Below are 17,945 nucleotides of genomic sequence, written 5' to 3'. Positions count from 1 at the left end.
TCTATTTTTCTAATTTTCTGGAATTTTTGGATGAAAAATATCAAAAATTAGAACTACCTTTATTAATTTCGGATATATATTAGAAGCAAGTTTCAGAATCTGATTTTGATTCAAATTATATGACAGTGTAAGAACATGATTGCTTTTCAAAAAAAAAATGAAATTAAGATTCGTCATGCTTTAAATTGTTTTTTTATCAAACTTTAAATTGTTAATTACGTGTACAAATTTATTTTCATTATAGACCAATTTTGCAATTTTATATATTAGTATGAGTATTACATCAAGATTTTTATAATATAAATTTACTTTATCCTACAAATATTAATTTTACAATATTAATATATTTTTTATAGACAACCACAAAATTATTTTATTTTACAAATACTAATATTGAATCATTAATATAATTTTTATAGGCCGCCGCAACGCGCGGCTTCTCAACTAGTTATAGTTTATTTAAAGATAATATATTATAATTTTATCTAATAATTAGGTTCGCGCTCAGTGAAGAACGGAACAATATAACATTAGAAAAATGATTTAAAATGATTTTTTTCAAAACAATTGTTCAGCACTTTCTAGAAGGTACGAGGTGCAGAATTGTTCTCACCTGAATCACTGCCTATTCAAAACAAACTTTGTTCGATTTTCAGAACATCTGAAAATCTAATGTGTAATAGCATGTTTGTAATTATAATTACATTAAATTTTTATATTTAAACTATAATAAAAATATAGTCTAGTAATCCCTCTGTCCCATTTCATGTGACCTCATTTATTTTTTGGTACGTCCCAAAAAGAATGAACTCATAATACTTACTATTTTTGAACACTACTTTTCACTATTACATTTTATACTCCCTTTTTAATAAATAAACACTATTACACTCATTATTTTCCTCCACTGTCTCAAATTTATTATTAAATATTGATAGGTCCCACCACCTTACCCACTTTTGAACTACATTTACTAACTTTTTCTTAATCTCCGTAAAAGTGAAATAAGCTCGTACAAAATGGGACGGAGGGAGTATGTGTCTTATCAGATCATATTCTCTTAAATCAAAGAAACTTTTATATAATATTTTATATTTTATAATTCTAATTTAACCGATCATTTTTAATTAATATCGTTAAAATGTACTAAATTTTTTTATTTATTTGCGTATCATTGACCATCAAGGTCCTCAACTTCTCATTACTTTTCACACATTTGGAAAGTACTTTTATGATTTTTCCATAATTTTTCTATTTTAGATAAATTATTTTCCAAACAACATAAAATAGAAAATGATATTTAAAACATATTTTCATGTCTTTATTTGATCCGGAAAGGCAAAGATATAAAATATTTTCTAAAAACATAAAATTCCTTTTGATTATCTAAGTAATAGCCTCACCTTCTCAAAAAGACAAAAACACATTAAAATTGACATTTTAATTACTGTGTTATCAACTTATAAGTTACTCAAATATATCTTTTAAAAAATTCGGACATTCAAACTTTAAAGTTGATATTATTTTAGTTTAATTACTGTATTATCAAATTCTCTTGTCGAAGAACAAGAAGATATCTTTACTAAAAAGAACTTGTATCTATTCTATAAATTTGATGAACCGGATTTGTATTTTGAATTCAATTTTCTGAACTCAAAAATTTTTCACTTTAGCTTTTCCAAATGCAAATCATACCTAAACTAAAGATTTTTATCAGAAAAATAAAAAGCCAGTACTGATAAAACTAGTTAAGGAAAGCATTCTATCAGACAGGCTAACAGCAAACTAAACAAAGGTGTAGAACTTAGCAGCTGTATCCTGTGCTCGATTATCAAACTTGTTATGGTTCAAGGATCAGCGAACTTGCAATAATTTAGGCATATCTCAAAAAACCAACGCATCCTATGTAGCCAAAAAGTAGATAAATAAATAAAAGAACACGTCTCAGATATTTCCCTAGATTCAGTCAATCAATAGATGTATTCCTATATACTAAATCCTCATTGCTTTTTGTATAGTGATCACATACTGCATTAAATAAAAAATTTATATCGTAATCCCTCTCACAGAGCATAGACATGATGTCATTATTCACGCCATGCTGTTACAGCTCATATTCCGCTGTCTAACCCTTTTCTGAAAGTCCTTCCTCAGAATGCTGAAATAAAACCAGCAAAGAAGTTAATAATTTACTCAAAACAAATTCTAGCAGGTGGAATTGTTACAACTTACAACCATCATTCCAAGTGCAAGTACGAATGCATGAGGAACACAATCACATTACTCAGCTCCGGCAAAGAGAAGTTTTTATCAAGCCAATAGCATAATATAGTTTCATGTTCAACTGAAAAGCTTCTTATTTCCTGACTAAAAAAAATCTTTCTTGGTTTGTGACACCGAACTTATGAAGCCTTTTGCCTACCTTTTAGAACCAGATATTAGTAAGCCATTAAACAATTTTTTCCCATTTAAAATTTTCATTAACACACTGGCAAGATTAAAAAAAATGAATGCGATATACAAGATGAGCTACAAGTATATGTGAATGTTAATTAGGAATTATAATTCTGATAACGGCAAAAAGAATAACTTATTCACTTGTTTTACAAAGAAGTTCAAGTACATTAATCAAAATGCAGCAGCATAACCACAAGATGATTTCCTCTTTATGAATTCATGACCAAGCACATGCTTTGCACATCTGGAATTCTGCAGATTTTCATATCGTTTTTATTGTCTCGCTGGATACAACATTACTTAAATATGTTTTTGAACCATTGATCTTGTCAAATTTAAGTAGCAAATGAATGTTTATAAAATGCGTAACTATGTTGCCATGTCTAACTGCTACAAGAACATGTTTCCAGTTTAATGGTGATGCCACATAGAAACAAAAATACCAAGGTCCCACTGCACTGTAATTCAATGGAAAACCACACTGAAACTTCTTTTCGAAACACTGGCTGAATAATCCAGTTAAGTATATGGAGCTATCAGTCTAACACCAAAAGAAAGTAAAAGCCACAAAAGATGCATATTGTTCAAAGGGGTTTATTCCATTGTTAATGACAAATTAAATATTGAAAGGGATTCTATAAGCAAATAATCAAGCAAATTCAGGCAAAAGTTCAAAACCAGTCTCTAGTCTCTACCAAGTACTACACTATTAAATAAATGCATTAGATATATCAGTATATCAGAGTCGGCTCAGGCACTGGCACAAACTATGGACACTACGAACCTATATGGAAGACAAAAGTTTCTGAACTGATCATCTTAGCTTCTAAATCAGGATTACACCCTGGAAAATTCAGTGACAAAATAGGAATGTCTAATTTTTCAGCGATACAAAACAAGATGATAATACAAGGACAACAGTACATATCAGTGACCAAGTCCTATCATGCTGATGATGTCAAAAATGTTTACTGATATGTTCATAACATCAAGTTCACCTCTTCTGCACACTCTATTGAGTGTTTCATATGTTCTTTATAATGATCTCCTCATTAACAGCTCTTTTCCTTTTCATTACATCAACCCAATGACTTGAAGACCGCTTCAATCACACACCATGCCAAAGCATTAATTAAATATCTAATGAATATCAAAATTTTACTAGAAACTAAAGTAATGAAGCATATCGAGAACCCGCTAATATATAACCATAGACTGACTATATACAAGCCTATATTGCAGTTACACATTTAGAAAGTAGTAAAAAAACAAAGGAATTCATGCCAACAAATGTAAACCTTACCTTTACTTTCTTTGAATTAGCAACTTCACCTTCAGCTTCCAAGATGGTCCGCTTAGGTCTAGTATACAACAGAATGATTTATTATTAATTAGAACCTCATCTAAATACAACACAAAACAGAATTACATTTTAAACACCTAACCGTAACATGTATAAGGTACCTGTATTTTTTTAACTGCTCAAGATAGGCAAGTGCAGTTATCTCATCACCACCTAGCAAACTTTTGAATATTGGATGAAGTCCATCACGGGGCAACTTCTTTGATCTTCTGACAGACGCCGTGGAAGGCTTTGCTTTTGTCTTGTTATAAAAACGAAATGCTTGAGTACACGGCCTCTCCAATGAATGTAATTCGGTAGAAGAATCCAGTAACTCCCTAACCCTATCTGCGTAGAGATCAAGTACTGTCTGAGGGAAACGCCCGTAAACGGATTCTCCATTGGCAATTGCTTGATCAATTTTAGACATGAGATTATTCACATTATGTGAAACCTCTTCCTCGGTGGGAGCAGCCCTGATAGGCCTTGAAAGAAAGAGATGAAGATCTAAAACATGGGGCATATCTTCATTTGTGACAAAAGAAAATGCAGTACCAGTCCGACCAGCCCTTGCAGCTCGTCCTACTCGACGGAAAAAAATCTCAGGTATAGGAGGAAAATCCCAGTTGATGACATTATCAAGCAGAGGAATGTCAATCCCCCTGGCTGCTAGATCAGTCACGATCAGCAGCATAGTGTTTCTTGATCTAAATTGGGATACAGCCATCTTTCGAGCATCTTGTTCCATATCACCATAGCAAACAGATGGACGAATACCCCTTTCTTGACAGAGAACATTAAGAAACTCAACGTGATATTTTGTGGAAACAAAGATCAAAGTCTGTTCATCTGGTCTAATCTTCTCCTCAATTAAGTACAACAATGCAGCATGTTTTTCTTCCTGCTTTAAAGTGAAAAAGACAAGCTTCAAGTCAGGGCTAATCAAGTCAACTCGCACAAGCTGGGGATCTCGTAAACCAGCTTTGGCAAATTCGACAAGGGCACTTGGTAAAGTTGCACTGAAGAGCAATGTCTGCCGATTATCATTAACATGGGCCATAATTTGATGCAGCTGCTCCTCAAATCCCATGTTAAGGATACTATCAGCTTCATCAAAAACCACATACTCTACATCATGCAACGACAAATCTTTAAGCTCAAACAAATGGTGCATGATCCTATTAGGGGTTGCAATAATAATATCCGGGTTCTGTGCCAATTCTTCACACTGACTTTGCCTGCTATCCCCTCCAATTAATAAACCAATTCGAAGATCTGCAATAAACAAGTATATTTCTCAAGTCAATTCAAGAATTACTTTTTTTTTTTTGTCATAATTCAAGAATTACTTGCAAAGCATGATTTAGCATATACATATATAGATGAAGGTTATTATATATAGTTCAGCTCTCTACTTCTTTTTCTACTCACCGATTTCATAATAAACATGTTAAATCATCTTGAATACAAAAACTCAATTTACACACAAATCCATCTTTTAGCCAGAACCATAAACAACACTGACCCGTTACAAATATACCCGACAATTCGGTACAAGACACGAAAATAAAACACAAAAATTACATGCATGGGTTTGTTTTAGCATCAGTACCAGTATAGCGGCCCAAATTCTGAGCAGATTCAAGAGTACGAAGCGCCGAAGACACCGTGGGAGACAAAATCAAAGCCCTAGCCCCGCTGCCTTGTTCCGAATGATCCCGCAGCCTCTCGAGCATGGGCACCAGAAACGCCACCGTTTTGCCGGAGCCAGGACGAGCCAAAGCCAGTACATCTGCTCCCGAGAGTATAAGCCGCACCGCTTTTTGTTGAAGTGGTGTGGGGACACTGTATCCTCTCCGTTTGATTGCTTTGATTACGTTGGGACCTAGACCTAATGACTCGAAGCTTTGGGCCATTGCAGAGCTATAGATACAGAAGTTTTGTATTGTTTTAGAGGTTAATGAATAGAATGAGATGCAGGGTTTTGTGTATTTATACTTTATGACAGCATGTTAAACCCTACGGAAATTCTATAGTTAATGCACACTATTAACAAAAATTATAAATAAAAATTATAGAAATTATTTTTAAAATTTTGAGCTTCAATGAGGTATTCTTGTCCTCCGTATTTAACTTATTTTATACAATATATTATGAGTTCAATTTAATCAATACCATTTGTGATGGTTTTATAATTAAATCCTCAAGATTTATTTATAAGCCGATTGAATAAAATTGATTTGCTAAATAATATTAGTAAGTACTGAAATTTTCAAATATCCAAGCATGTAATTTTGAACAAATATGTTATCACTTGTCTAGGATTCAACCCCACTCAATTCATCCGGACCGACAAAATCTTCGCCAAAAATTTCGTACACTCTGAGAATTTCTAAGAATCAAAACTTGATTCACCATGATCATACTAGACTGCATTCTTACTCTATTAGTCCCACTGATGTCCAGTCTAGGTCCATTTTGGAGTTCATTGCCCAGCTCCCTCATTATACTAGACTCCATTCTTACTCTACTAGTCTCAGTGATGTCCAGTGACTCCATTCTTACTCTACTAGTCCTAGTGGTCCCAGTGATGTCCAGTGACTCCATTCTTACTCTACTAGTCCTTTTGGAGTTCATTGCCCAGCTCCCTCATTATACTAGACTCCATTCTTACTCTACTAGTCCTAGTGGTCCCAGTGATGTCCACTGACTCCATTCTTACTCTACTAGTCCTAGTGGTCCCAGTGATGTCCAGTGACTCCATTCTTACTCTACTAGTCCTAGTCCTAGTGATGTCCCGCCCAGCTCCCTTCTCATTATACTTTATTCAGTTTATTGTATTATATTGAACTGTATTTATAATTTAAATTTAACATCGTTTTATTAGCATTTAATATTAATAGATTGAATTTAATTAAATTATATTATTCAACTGACTATATTTTCTCCCAATTACTTGAAAATGTACAAACCCTAACAAATATATATATAATACATTTTAATCCGAATTTAGTACATGTAGATTTAAAATTAAAAAAAAATCAGAAAATTCAAATCTTTTCCAAACATAAACGATCTTGTAATACATTTGAAAGATTCAGTAATTTAATCAATCGAATTTCAACATAATTCTGTAATCTTGATTTTTTTAAAATTAGAGTTAGAAAAGGTTATGTAATGTTTGGTGTTTATATTGATATAGAACACGTTAAAGTTAAAAAGAGTTATATAAAGCTTTTTGTTAAAAGAAGATATTCAAAATTATTATTTATAATGTTATTTATAAAATCATTATAATTTTTTAATGAAATATTATATGATAAGGTATTGTTATGAGTGTTTTTAGTATTTGAAACTGTGTAATAATGTAAGATTAATAGACTCCACATTTGTAGACTTGTAGTACCAAAAAGAGAGTACCAAACCAAAAAATATAACTAAAACTTAGGACTACAAATTATACCTATATTGGCTTATTATAGTATAGTATAGATGTTATAATCAACCAAAAAATGATATGGGCTCTAAATATTCATCCAACAACCTAAAAATAATATGTAACCAATAATGATATGTCACTGTGTAAATATTTGATCAGGTGGAGGCTGAAACTATGCCTCAAAACACCTTTAACAATGATATATATCATCACCGAGATGCAAGGGCATAATGAGTCTGCACACAATAATATCCATCATTGGCGAAGAGCTATTAGAGGCAACGCTGGCCACGACAAAGCTGCGAGGTCGAGGTCAATGTCATGGCCACATCCTCTCTCAAAATGTAATTGTGGGACAGCTGACAGGAATTTTGACCTTCAATGTTAACCACAAAGCGAACCCCCATATACAATAAACAATATACCATTTACCTATGTTAATTCACATTTATCCTTAAAATTTTCACACATACGGGCTGCTTGTTAATGTTTAATATTTTATTTCCAGACCCAAGCTCCATTCAGTCTCACAATAAAATTAAACAATATACAACATAATATACTAGTTACATTCACCTTCTTCCACAGGCATGTCAGTTTACTGCATATGTGAATAATTGTCAACAAACGTTTGTCTATGTCAAGAAGGGATCAAGAGGCCAAGATATATTGTCACCATGTGCCTACCCCCGAGCCAAAAGTACACTTCAAAACACAGATATGGAATAAATATGCTATTCAACAGAAAAAGATTTTCAAAACACAGATATGGAATAAATATGCTATTCAACAGAAAAAGATAGATGAAAGCATTACATTGAACATGTTAACAGTAAACTAAGAAATGTTGTACTTCAGCAACAACCACTAGCTGCTGCATCTTGTGCAGGAGCTTGTTTAAATATATTCCTTTTGCCAGCAGTAGACCCATCTGCCAAGAGACTAGGAGTTTCCAATATCTGTGCATCAAAAAAAAAAAAAAAAAGGAGACAGACTTTGTAAGCACAATTCTAATACTTGTAAATGTTAAACATCAGAAAAGTTCTAAACATATTGGATATATAAACACATCCACCCAATTAGTATATACCCATAATTTATCAATACACAGATGATTATAAACCTAATAAAGGAAAATAACACAAATAATTCATGTAAGTTTAACACATATATCATGTTTCTACTACATAAGAGTTTTTTGAACATTGCTTCCACAAACTCGGGCCCATTTTTTCTAGGGCCTCTGACAACGAAATGGCATGTCCTGGTATATACTTTCACCTTGCACCTTCTAATCTATTTCCTGTTAAGAAAGACCAACACTGTCTAATGGGTTGCAGCATACTACACTTTTAACATCTTCACCTGAATAATAAACTAGGCAAACAATGATGAATTGAATGCTACGCCTGTTTGCTGCAGGGACTATAATTCCAGGACTCACAATTTGTTTACATTTTATCATTACTTAATCTCTGTGACAAAAAACCTCTCAATATATCATTTCCTAATTCATTTTAAGATGAAGACTGCTTATATCTCACTTTCTCCTAGAGTATCCTGGAATCGATCAAACAAGTGATTCAAATTTAGTCGATATGTTAAGTGAATAATATAAAATAATAGCTTATTTTAGCAAATGGGCCAATAGTAAGTCGAACTTCAATATAATAATTTCCGGTATTAACAAGTCCCCAAAGAGAGCCAAGATTGTTATTTTGGTGATTAATACCTCTTAAACATGAACATAATGAAATTACCCAAACCATTCAGACAAAGTTGGAATTTCTCGAAAGAATTTACAGTATGTAAAATGCATGTATTCCCGAATGTAGGACCTTTTGTAGCATTTTTAGAATTCAACGAGCTAAATGAAGATAATATTTAATGCGCATATCCTCTGTTAAGTAAACATTTCAGTTATTATCATACCAAAATCCAAACAGAAAGACAGCTAAGAACTAATTATGTAGAAAAAAAGACTAATTTGCTTTTGCTAAGAATGCAATGCATACACCTCCATAAGTATGCATAAAGTGCAGAACAGTAACTAAGTTCATCATTTGATACGTTTAAAAAAGGTCTCCTTCAAATTTGTAGAAATTAAGACATATTATTACATTTTTTTATTTCTTTCAATTATATGCTAATCACAACATTGAAGACAAAGTTTAGTGTAACAGAGAGAAATAGCACTCCATCTGTGTTCGTTATTATTTCATGAAATTTTTTAATTCCAAAAGTGATAAACCCAACAGGAATACTTCAGAACGGGAAAAGCATCAAATAAAATAAATTGGGAAACATCAAGGATCTAAGGCAAAATTGTGCAGTCATTTTCAGTAGTGAAATTTGTTACATTAAAAAGTCATGAATAATCAGATATCTTAAGATGACTACATGGATTCAATTTTTAACTTCATGCTCAAACAGAGAATGAGAATTGGGTAAGAACTTAATAACATTCACAAACTGCAAGAAAAGAAGATGTTAGGAATCATATATACCTTCAATACCAGTTCCTCGAAACATTGCTCTACATTGACCCGTGTTTTTGCACTGCACTCAATGAACAGGCATCCATATTCCCGAGCAAAGTCAATCCCCTCTTTCTTGGTGACAACCCTTTCACTTTCCTGACAAAAAGTTCAGTAAAGAGTAAATGAATCCCTCCGGGAAAAAAAATTTGCTGCATTGTCAGAATATGTAAAGAGCCTTGTGACAAAGTAATAAAACAATTATTCTCGCAAATACAAGTCAGTAACACAATAGCATTAAGGTAGATGCAACTAAGTGTACTGGTACAGAAGATCTTGACAAAGTTTACAAGGAGATACCTTATCTACTTTGTTGCCAACAAGCATCTTGATGCAATCTTGATTTGTTGAGTACAGGTCAATTTCTTTAGACCATATGTCTGACAAATTTGTGAATGTGTCTCTTCGTGTTACATCATAAACTGCTCATTGTGCAAAGACATAGTTAGGTATGTAATATGAACTACAAGTCTCCACTCTCCTTATCAAAATTTTCATACTTAAGGTTTAAATTGTATTGTCAGCATATCTTACATATTCATGCATGCGCATACATATTCATGCATGCGCATTCACAAGAACTGGTTACAGGAAATAAACATTCACAGGAGCTTGATAAAAAATAGAGTTAATTGCAAATTGCACCTCTACACTTGGGCCCAAACACACTTTAGTATACATAGTTTAGGAAATTGCATTTCACATCCCCTTACTATTTTGTGTGTGCGCTGCAGTATGCACCCTTTCCGTCAAAAGTTAACGGTGCCGTTTGAAATTAAGGGCAATTGAGGCATAAAAAAAAAAAAATTAAAATAGAAACCCACTCAACTCTATCCACTTAGATACAAAATTATGTATGTATGTATATATGTATAGTTTTTCGAGTAGTAGAAAGATTTTATTGGACTCTGAGTGATTACCGCCCGAGATTGATAAATATAAGTTGCCATCACGTTCACCGACAATTTTTATAATTTAAGACTGAGATCTTCTTCTTTTCTACTCAACCGTTATTAAAACTTTCTGATAATTTTTATTAGTAATAATTAGCAGATCTCATTCAAAAATTTCATTCAGCTTCAACTCCATGTATACTCCAAAACCCACTTCAAGATTTATCTTCTTTGCTGTAATACTGACCCTTTTACTCTCCTTTTCACTGTATTATCTTCTGCTGATGAAGATGCTGATGACATGGAGGGTCTTGATAAGTTACTAGCAATAGATTAAGAAGAGCAAGATCATGTGCAATCATCTGAGACTGATGTTTTGAGGAGAAATTGTGTCTTTTCTAAGTTGTATTATAATCGCCAAGATTCTCACCACCCAATTTCAGCTCCAAGAGCTCCGAAACCAATCTTATACTTGCTGGCAATTAAAACACAATACTCCCCTATCTTTTCTGAAGAAGATAAATTAAGAGGAAAATAACAACTAATTACGGTTAATGTACACACTGAATTAGGGCGGATATGGGGAAGAAGACCGATTTTCCCGTTTTACCCCCGACTTAATTAACGTTAATGGATATTTAACAGAAATGGGTGAAAAGGGTGTATATTGCAGCGCACAAATAGTAAGGGGATGCGAAATGCAATTTCCAAAAGTATCTATACTAAGTGTGTTTGGGCCCAAGTGTAGAGGTGCAATTTTCAATTAACTCTAAAAAATAAGTTGTTCAACAAACACTCCTCAAAATCATGGTTAAATTACTTTATCAAGTCCGGAGCTACTTTTCTGTTAAAAAAAAAAGTCCGGAGCTACTCTAGTGCAATAAATATTCACTGGAGCTCAAAAAGCATAACTTGTTCAACCAACAGGCCTCAAAATCATGTTTAAATGACTTTATCAATCAGTAGCAATAAAATAAAATAAAAAAAGTATCAGAGCTACTCTAGTACTCTCCAGCTAGAAATGTAAACCAAGTCTTACACCAGAAATGCTACAGAAGAAATATTATTTAAGGCACAATCACTTCAATTACTGCTAAAGCTGAATGAACTGGCTAACAGGTGGAAGCAAGAATTATAATGCCCCAAACCCATATGTAATTAAGTTAGAACACATGCTAGCAATAAAATACTCAACTATCTCCACATAACCAATACAAAATTCAAGTAATCAACCTAATGACAGAAACAACACATCAGAATGTGCATTCAAACTTTCAGCCATTAAAAGTTATAAGAAAGGGGAAATCAGGAACATTAGTGGAATCTTCTAAAGTGAACCTTGTATATGACAGGTACTCGTACCATTCTCTATAGGGACATCCATAAGAGACTAATCCTTTTTCACTTAATAAACATAACATAAACAATACTGCAAAATGAATTAACGATATAATCTATCTGATGGTAAAAAAAACGTAAGCTTGCCACGATGCAGATTGCCAGAAAACATTGAACAAGCTGTATACAATGCAAACATAATATAATTGATAAATTTCTTAAGCAAAAGAAGACATACCCATTATCACTCCCTGGGCTCCTCTGTAGTATGAGCTGGTTAGGGTTCTGAATCGTTCCTGACCAGCTGTATAATACATCCAAAAACCTTTTTTTAGTCAAATCCTAGTCCTACCTACATAGAAACAGTTTAAATTGCAAGGGAAGGCTGGGGTGGGGGTACATATAAAAAGTACAATGATTATATTCGGTGAAAATAAAACAAACTTGGTAAATATGTGCTATACAGGTTGAGGTGAATCAAAAAAACCTACAGAATGTTCCTTCAATATTTATCGATGATGACACGGATATTCTAGGTTAAAGTATAAGGTCGAATTTACCTGTATCCCAAATTGCAAGCTTCAACTTCTTACCCCCAAGGGTAACATGCTTAACCTTAAAGTCCACCCCTGAACAATGTGAGCAGCAATATTAGGGATTATGACAATAAACGACACATAGAAATCACATAGCCATCATCCTCACAAAATTAAACTCGGAGTCCTCTTGAATGCTGCATTATTCTAGTAATCCACTGAAAACAATCATGTATCCTCTGTTGGTATGCTTCTTACTACGAGTATATACAGTATAAGGAGAAGCAGACAATACCTTACAACTAATCATAACCAAACTTTACATGATTAACATTACTAGGGTGCAAAACACCTATGTAGTAAAAATAATAATAAAAATATATACTATATACTGTAACTTTATGCAGCTCTATGCTCCTCCAAACATACAAGGATCTCACTTATACATGTAACACACATGATTACTAGCACTTTGTGTTGTCATTTGAACAATCACAGTTGTCCACTTCAAAAACCGACACATGAGTATCCTATATATTTTTAGCAAGTATGTATTATTGTTGGCTCCGAATCGACGCATATAAGGATCTCATTTATACTCATAACTGATTAAACCAAGCATAATAAACACATAAAAGAAACTAAACAAAACAGCACAAGCAACGAAACGATAATCGAAACAAAAATAAACAAATAACACTAACACAGTCCAATAAAAAGGTACCAATAGTAGGAGAAAGATCTTCGAAAGTATTAGAAGTGAAACTCAAGAGCAAACTACTCTTGCCGACTCCAGAATCGCCAATCATCAACAGCTTGAACAAGTAATCAAACTCCGGTTGACTTGATTGCTCCATTGCCATTTCTGCAAACCCTACATAATTAAAATCAACGATAAGTATGTTGAATTATTTTAATTGGAAAAAAAATGAAGATTATTAGATGTATTAAGTCAATGAATTGGACAGGGAAAGTACCTTTGAGAAGAGTGTGATTTACGCAGGGGTGATATCGATTTGAGAGAGATGAAGAGATATAGAGACAGGGATTGTGTATGTATAATTGCGTGCAGTGATGTTTAATGATGAATGTGAATAGAAAATTAGAATTAGATAAAGGGAAAGGGAAAGGAGGTTGCAGAGCGCACTACAAAGTCTTTTTCTTTTATGCCTGGTTAAGGTAGTCGGTAACACCGCAGAGGCGCAGACCGCCCATTTTTCTTATATTTACTATTATTTTTATTTTGAAATAAATAATAATATTGTTATCATTATTATTATTGGTCAATCTTCAACTTGGTCATAGAACTTAACCCATTGCTATATTTATTTATATGTAATATTAATATATGTCATTTATTATTGACCCCCTTACTTGATTGCTGTTGACCCTGTTTGTCAATTTTATTTCTATCTCATCATTTTATCTTTTTTATTATTTTATTTTTTGATTACACTGTAATTATAATTTATATTTGATTGATATTGATCGTATTTGTCAATTCTATCTCATCATTTTATTTGTATTTATTATTTTATTTTTTGATTACACTGTAATTATAATTTATATTTGAATTTGATTGCTATTGATCGTATTTGTCAATTCTATCTCATCATTTTATTTTTATTTTTTTAATTATACTATAACTATAGCCTTAGTATCTGTTCAAATATAGGTGAGAATCGAACCCAAAATCTTGGGGACGACTAATGTATAACTCTATCATTGAGCTACTCTCAACTCATAATTCTATCTCATTATTGATCAACGATATCGTGTCATATTTAAATGATATTTTTTCGGTATCTAACAATAGTAGTCTTTGTGTTTGATTTCTTCTTCGTCTCCTCTTTTTTCTATCTTTTTTTTTTCTTCCTTGCGTCATGTGCATTCTTGACAAATATGACTTATAGTCTTTACAAATGAGTATCTGTTCTGAGATATTCTCGGGTGAGTCAGCGTCAAACTCATGACCTGAGACGACAAAGGATGAGAGTGAATTTTCTATTAAATTGTTAGAATTTTACTAATTAAATTTTTGTGATGGTCTCTGTATGATCTTTTCTCAGAAGGTAGATTTTTTTTAATAAAACTTCACTTTTCGTTTCTTGGATCTGCTGATTTTATATTTTTCTTCGAATTCTTTTTCTAATTTTTTGTAGAATATTTCTGTATATTCTCTGGTTGGAGGAAAGACCTTTAGATATTATATTTTGGTTTAAATTATAATTGATCAAGGCGAAAGTAAAAAATAAAAAGAATTTGCTGTCATTAGTGACTAATGAAAAAGAAGCAGTTGTCCCAGAACCCCTTGCAATGTCATGGACTAAAAAAGACTTTACAAGTGCAAAACATGGGGAGACCGATACCGATAGTGTGGTTGTGGTGCAAGCTATTAGAAGCTTTACTGTTATGAGTTCTGTCTTTGGAGTCTGGAGGAGTTGTTGAAGATTGTAAACAGCTGTTCAATGTATCTTCACATTTTGTTAAACTTGAGCAACACAACCACCAGATGTCCTGTTTGGTCTCGAGCAACACTACTATATTTACAAGTCCCTTCTGCTTTCAAAATCGATATATACCTAATTAACTTCATCGTTTTTACCAGTGATTAGCCTGCTGCTCATTTGCATGATTGCATCTCCTTGCTGACTAACAATCTATGACAGCGTATGAACAACAGTTTATGATTGTCCAAGGAATGATTTTATGACACAACGTCCTGTACTGTACAAGTATTTGATTTTAAACAACTTTATTTCTTTCCATCCTCAACCTCCTGCAGAATATCAATATCAGTTCTGCAGTTCATGACTTCATGGTCTCTTCTAAGGAATGCAGTTCATATGATAGCGGACTGGTCTGGTCTGCCTATGGGGCTATCGGCAGAACATAATGCTGCGGCCAACACTAATTCCTGAAAATTTGGATTGGAGTTTTGTGTGGAATTATTATTAAAAGAAAACCGCTCATGTGTTTTTTTATGACAACTAGATAAACATTACGAGCAAGCGTTCTCATTAATTTCGACCAAAAACTGGGGAAAATCATGTAAACGAATAGATAAAGCAAAAAAGAATGGACATTAAACATGACAGTCAGGACCCGAAATAACATAGGATAAACTCTTAACCACTTGAGTTATCAATGATTCTCAAATACGATAAGATTAAGATACAATAAATTTAATCATTATACCAAGTCTATTAGTAATTTACAGTTCCTAGTACTTCTAAGAACTTGATGTTAAAATTTGGGCTTCTATACATAACATGAGGGAGTTCTGAATATTCTTTGGAAACTATAAACAAGTCTCTGCCGCTCTTCCGGAGATAGCAAAGCTCTAATTTCTTGTTTATATGTAATCTTCAAACTACCCTTCTGTTCTGTTATGTTTGTACTCACTATACATTACAATATACTAGACTACCAAGGGTAATTCAGTACCTAAAAAGTCCAAAAATCAAACTCTTATATCTCCTTCATTCTCAACCAAACAATCACTCCATTCCTACAACTTTTCATTCATTTCCTACACACCATGGATAGAGAGCAAGAAGATATGCAATTTCTTGGCCTATTAGGCATCTACAGAGAAGGCTACAAGATCGTGGTCTCGTGGCGAAAAATCCTTAGCCAAATAACCCTTGCTCTCATCCTCCCTCTGTCTTTCATCTTCCTAGCTCACATGGAAATCTCCACTCGGCTCTTCTGGAAAATCAGAGACACTGAGTGGCAGTTATATCGGTCCGGTAATGATCACCAGAAACACAAGAGACTCGCGGATGTCTTGTCTTCTGAATGGACTTATTATTACCTCTTCAAAGCCTTCTACTTCACCTGCTTACTGGTTTTTTCTCTCCTCTCCACAGCTGCAGTTGTTTACACAATTGCATGTATTTATACTGCGCGTGACGTGACTTTCAAGAAAGTCATGTCTGTTGTTCCTAGGGTCTGGAAAAGGCTCATGGTCACATTTGTGATCAGTTTTGCAGCTTTTTTCGTCTATAATTTTATTTCGTTCTTGATCATCATTTCTTGTGTGATGCTCGACGGTTTGGCCTCGCTGTACTTATTCATCATCGTGTTAATCATATACGCGATTGGATTTGTGTACATGACTATGGTGTGGCAACTGGCTAGCGTCGTGACCGTGCTAGAAGACTCTTATGGATTTAAGGCCATGATGAAAAGCAGGAACCTGATCAAAGGGAACATGTGGGTATCTCTGATCATATTTTTTAAGTTGAATTTCGCTCTTGTGGCGATCCAGTTTGTGTTCCAGGTATTCGTTGTACATGGCTTTTCAGTGGATCCTTGGAAGAAAATTCTGTTGGGGATTTTATCTTTTCTCCTACTTATCGTGTTGATTCTGTTCTGGCTTGTGGCTCAAACCATCATCTACTTTGTCTGTAAATCGTATCATCATGAAAACATCGATAAATCATCCTTGTCAGATCATCTTGAGGTGTATCTGGGAGAGTACGAGCCACTCAAGTCCAAAGATCTGCAGCTGGAGCATTACGAAGTTTGATATATTGGCTTCTTCGTGATATTAGTCTACTGCAATCATATATAATTGCTTGACAGATCCTAATTGTTAAGGATTTGTTAACCAAAGATAGAAGCTGTTGAATAAGCATTCCTGTTTTCTTTACACATACAGGATTGAATTGGTCAGCTCAGAGAGTTTAATTGTGATGGAAAGTATGGTTTCGGAAGACCAATGAAGTGCAAGTCTTGATTACTTGGCTAAATTACATATTAATGTGTTGAATATTATCATTGAGTTCTTGAATAGACTGGCTACCAGCAGTTGATTGTTTCAATGGCTTTTTTTTCGTTTTAAATCTGTATTCGGGTGGAATTAATATCGTGTTGACTCTCTGTGTGATTGTGTAATTAGTTTGTGGAGCCATATCTCATGTATAGGCAACTTCGTTCAAAAATCATAATATTACTTCTGTTTTCTCACTAATAAAAAATTATCTACAACATCGATCAGCTTCTGCAATTGCCATTCTTATAAATAAGTTTGATTTTTTACCCTTTAACAAATAAAATGGTACCGGCTATGAAGTGGTGAATGATGTGATCTTTTTGCAGGTTTGTTCTGTTCCTTAATCGTCGTTCTCTAGTCTCCTGGTTGGATTGTGATCATAGTGAAGGCTTGTTCTGTTCCTTAATCGACTTGTATGTCGTTCTCTAATCTCCTGGTTGGATCATGGTTTAAGAGTTCCATGGCGTGTCCGTGGCACTGCTCGGTTTTATCATCATATTAGATTATAGAGAATTAGCTTCATCAGAGGCCGGCTCAGACCCTACCGCGTGATATTTGCCAGCTGCTTGCTGGAGTATATAGAAAGTGATGCACTTGGACGGATTAATTGATGAAAATCGCTT

At 33.6% G+C, this 17,945-nt stretch overlaps 3 protein-coding genes across 6 annotated transcripts; 1 reads left to right on the top strand and 2 right to left on the bottom strand.

The window, feature by feature from the left end:
* Window positions 1-1,907: 1,907 nt before the first annotated feature.
* LOC108217780 (putative DEAD-box ATP-dependent RNA helicase 29) lies at window positions 1,908-5,860 on the bottom strand. 2 transcript variants are annotated; one of them, XM_017390666.2, is made up of 5 exons: window positions 5,412-5,860; window positions 3,922-5,074; window positions 3,761-3,818; window positions 3,456-3,559; window positions 1,908-2,158 (listed from the first exon to the last, which is right to left on the bottom strand). In XM_017390666.2, exons 1-4 carry the CDS (start codon window positions 5,713-5,715, stop codon window positions 3,482-3,484), a joined length of 1,593 nt encoding a protein of 530 aa, XP_017246155.1. In that variant the 5' UTR covers window positions 5,716-5,860; the 3' UTR covers window positions 1,908-2,158; window positions 3,456-3,481. The 2 variants fall into 2 exon arrangements, with proteins under 2 accessions (XP_017246155.1, XP_017246156.1); XM_017390667.2 differs by lacking the exon at window positions 3,456-3,559 and having other exon boundaries at window positions 5,412-5,852.
* A 1,855-nt stretch (window positions 5,861-7,715) lies between these two features.
* On the bottom strand, window positions 7,716-13,748 carry LOC108215604 (ras-related protein RABC1). Of its 3 annotated transcripts, XR_010291351.1 has the most exons (8): window positions 13,520-13,729; window positions 13,267-13,416; window positions 12,567-12,635; window positions 12,245-12,310; window positions 10,076-10,197; window positions 9,746-9,874; window positions 8,040-8,197; window positions 7,716-7,991 (listed from the first exon to the last, which is right to left on the bottom strand). XR_010291351.1 is itself a non-coding variant. In XM_017388113.2 (7 exons), exons 2-7 carry the CDS (start codon window positions 13,403-13,405, stop codon window positions 8,093-8,095), a joined length of 630 nt encoding a protein of 209 aa, XP_017243602.1. In that variant the 5' UTR covers window positions 13,406-13,416; window positions 13,520-13,748; the 3' UTR covers window positions 7,716-8,092. The 3 variants fall into 3 exon arrangements, 2 of the variants coding, with proteins under 2 accessions (XP_017243602.1, XP_063948352.1); XM_017388113.2 differs by having other exon boundaries at window positions 7,716-8,197; window positions 13,520-13,748; XM_064092282.1 differs by having other exon boundaries at window positions 7,716-8,197; window positions 13,267-13,407; window positions 13,520-13,730.
* Window positions 13,749-16,083: 2,335 nt separating this feature from the next.
* Window positions 16,084-17,076, top strand: LOC108217345 (uncharacterized). The gene has a single exon (XM_017390179.1). The coding sequence runs from the start codon at window positions 16,084-16,086 to the stop codon at window positions 17,074-17,076; it is 993 nt and encodes a 330-aa protein (XP_017245668.1).
* Window positions 17,077-17,945: the final 869 nt, after the last annotated feature.

Source organism: Daucus carota, chromosome 4 (assembly GCF_001625215.2).
Source record: "Daucus carota subsp. sativus chromosome 4, DH1 v3.0, whole genome shotgun sequence".
Taxonomy (NCBI): domain Eukaryota; kingdom Viridiplantae; phylum Streptophyta; class Magnoliopsida; order Apiales; family Apiaceae; genus Daucus; species Daucus carota.
Note: the sequence above shows the minus strand (reverse complement) of the source record. Positions and strands in the feature narration are given on the sequence as shown.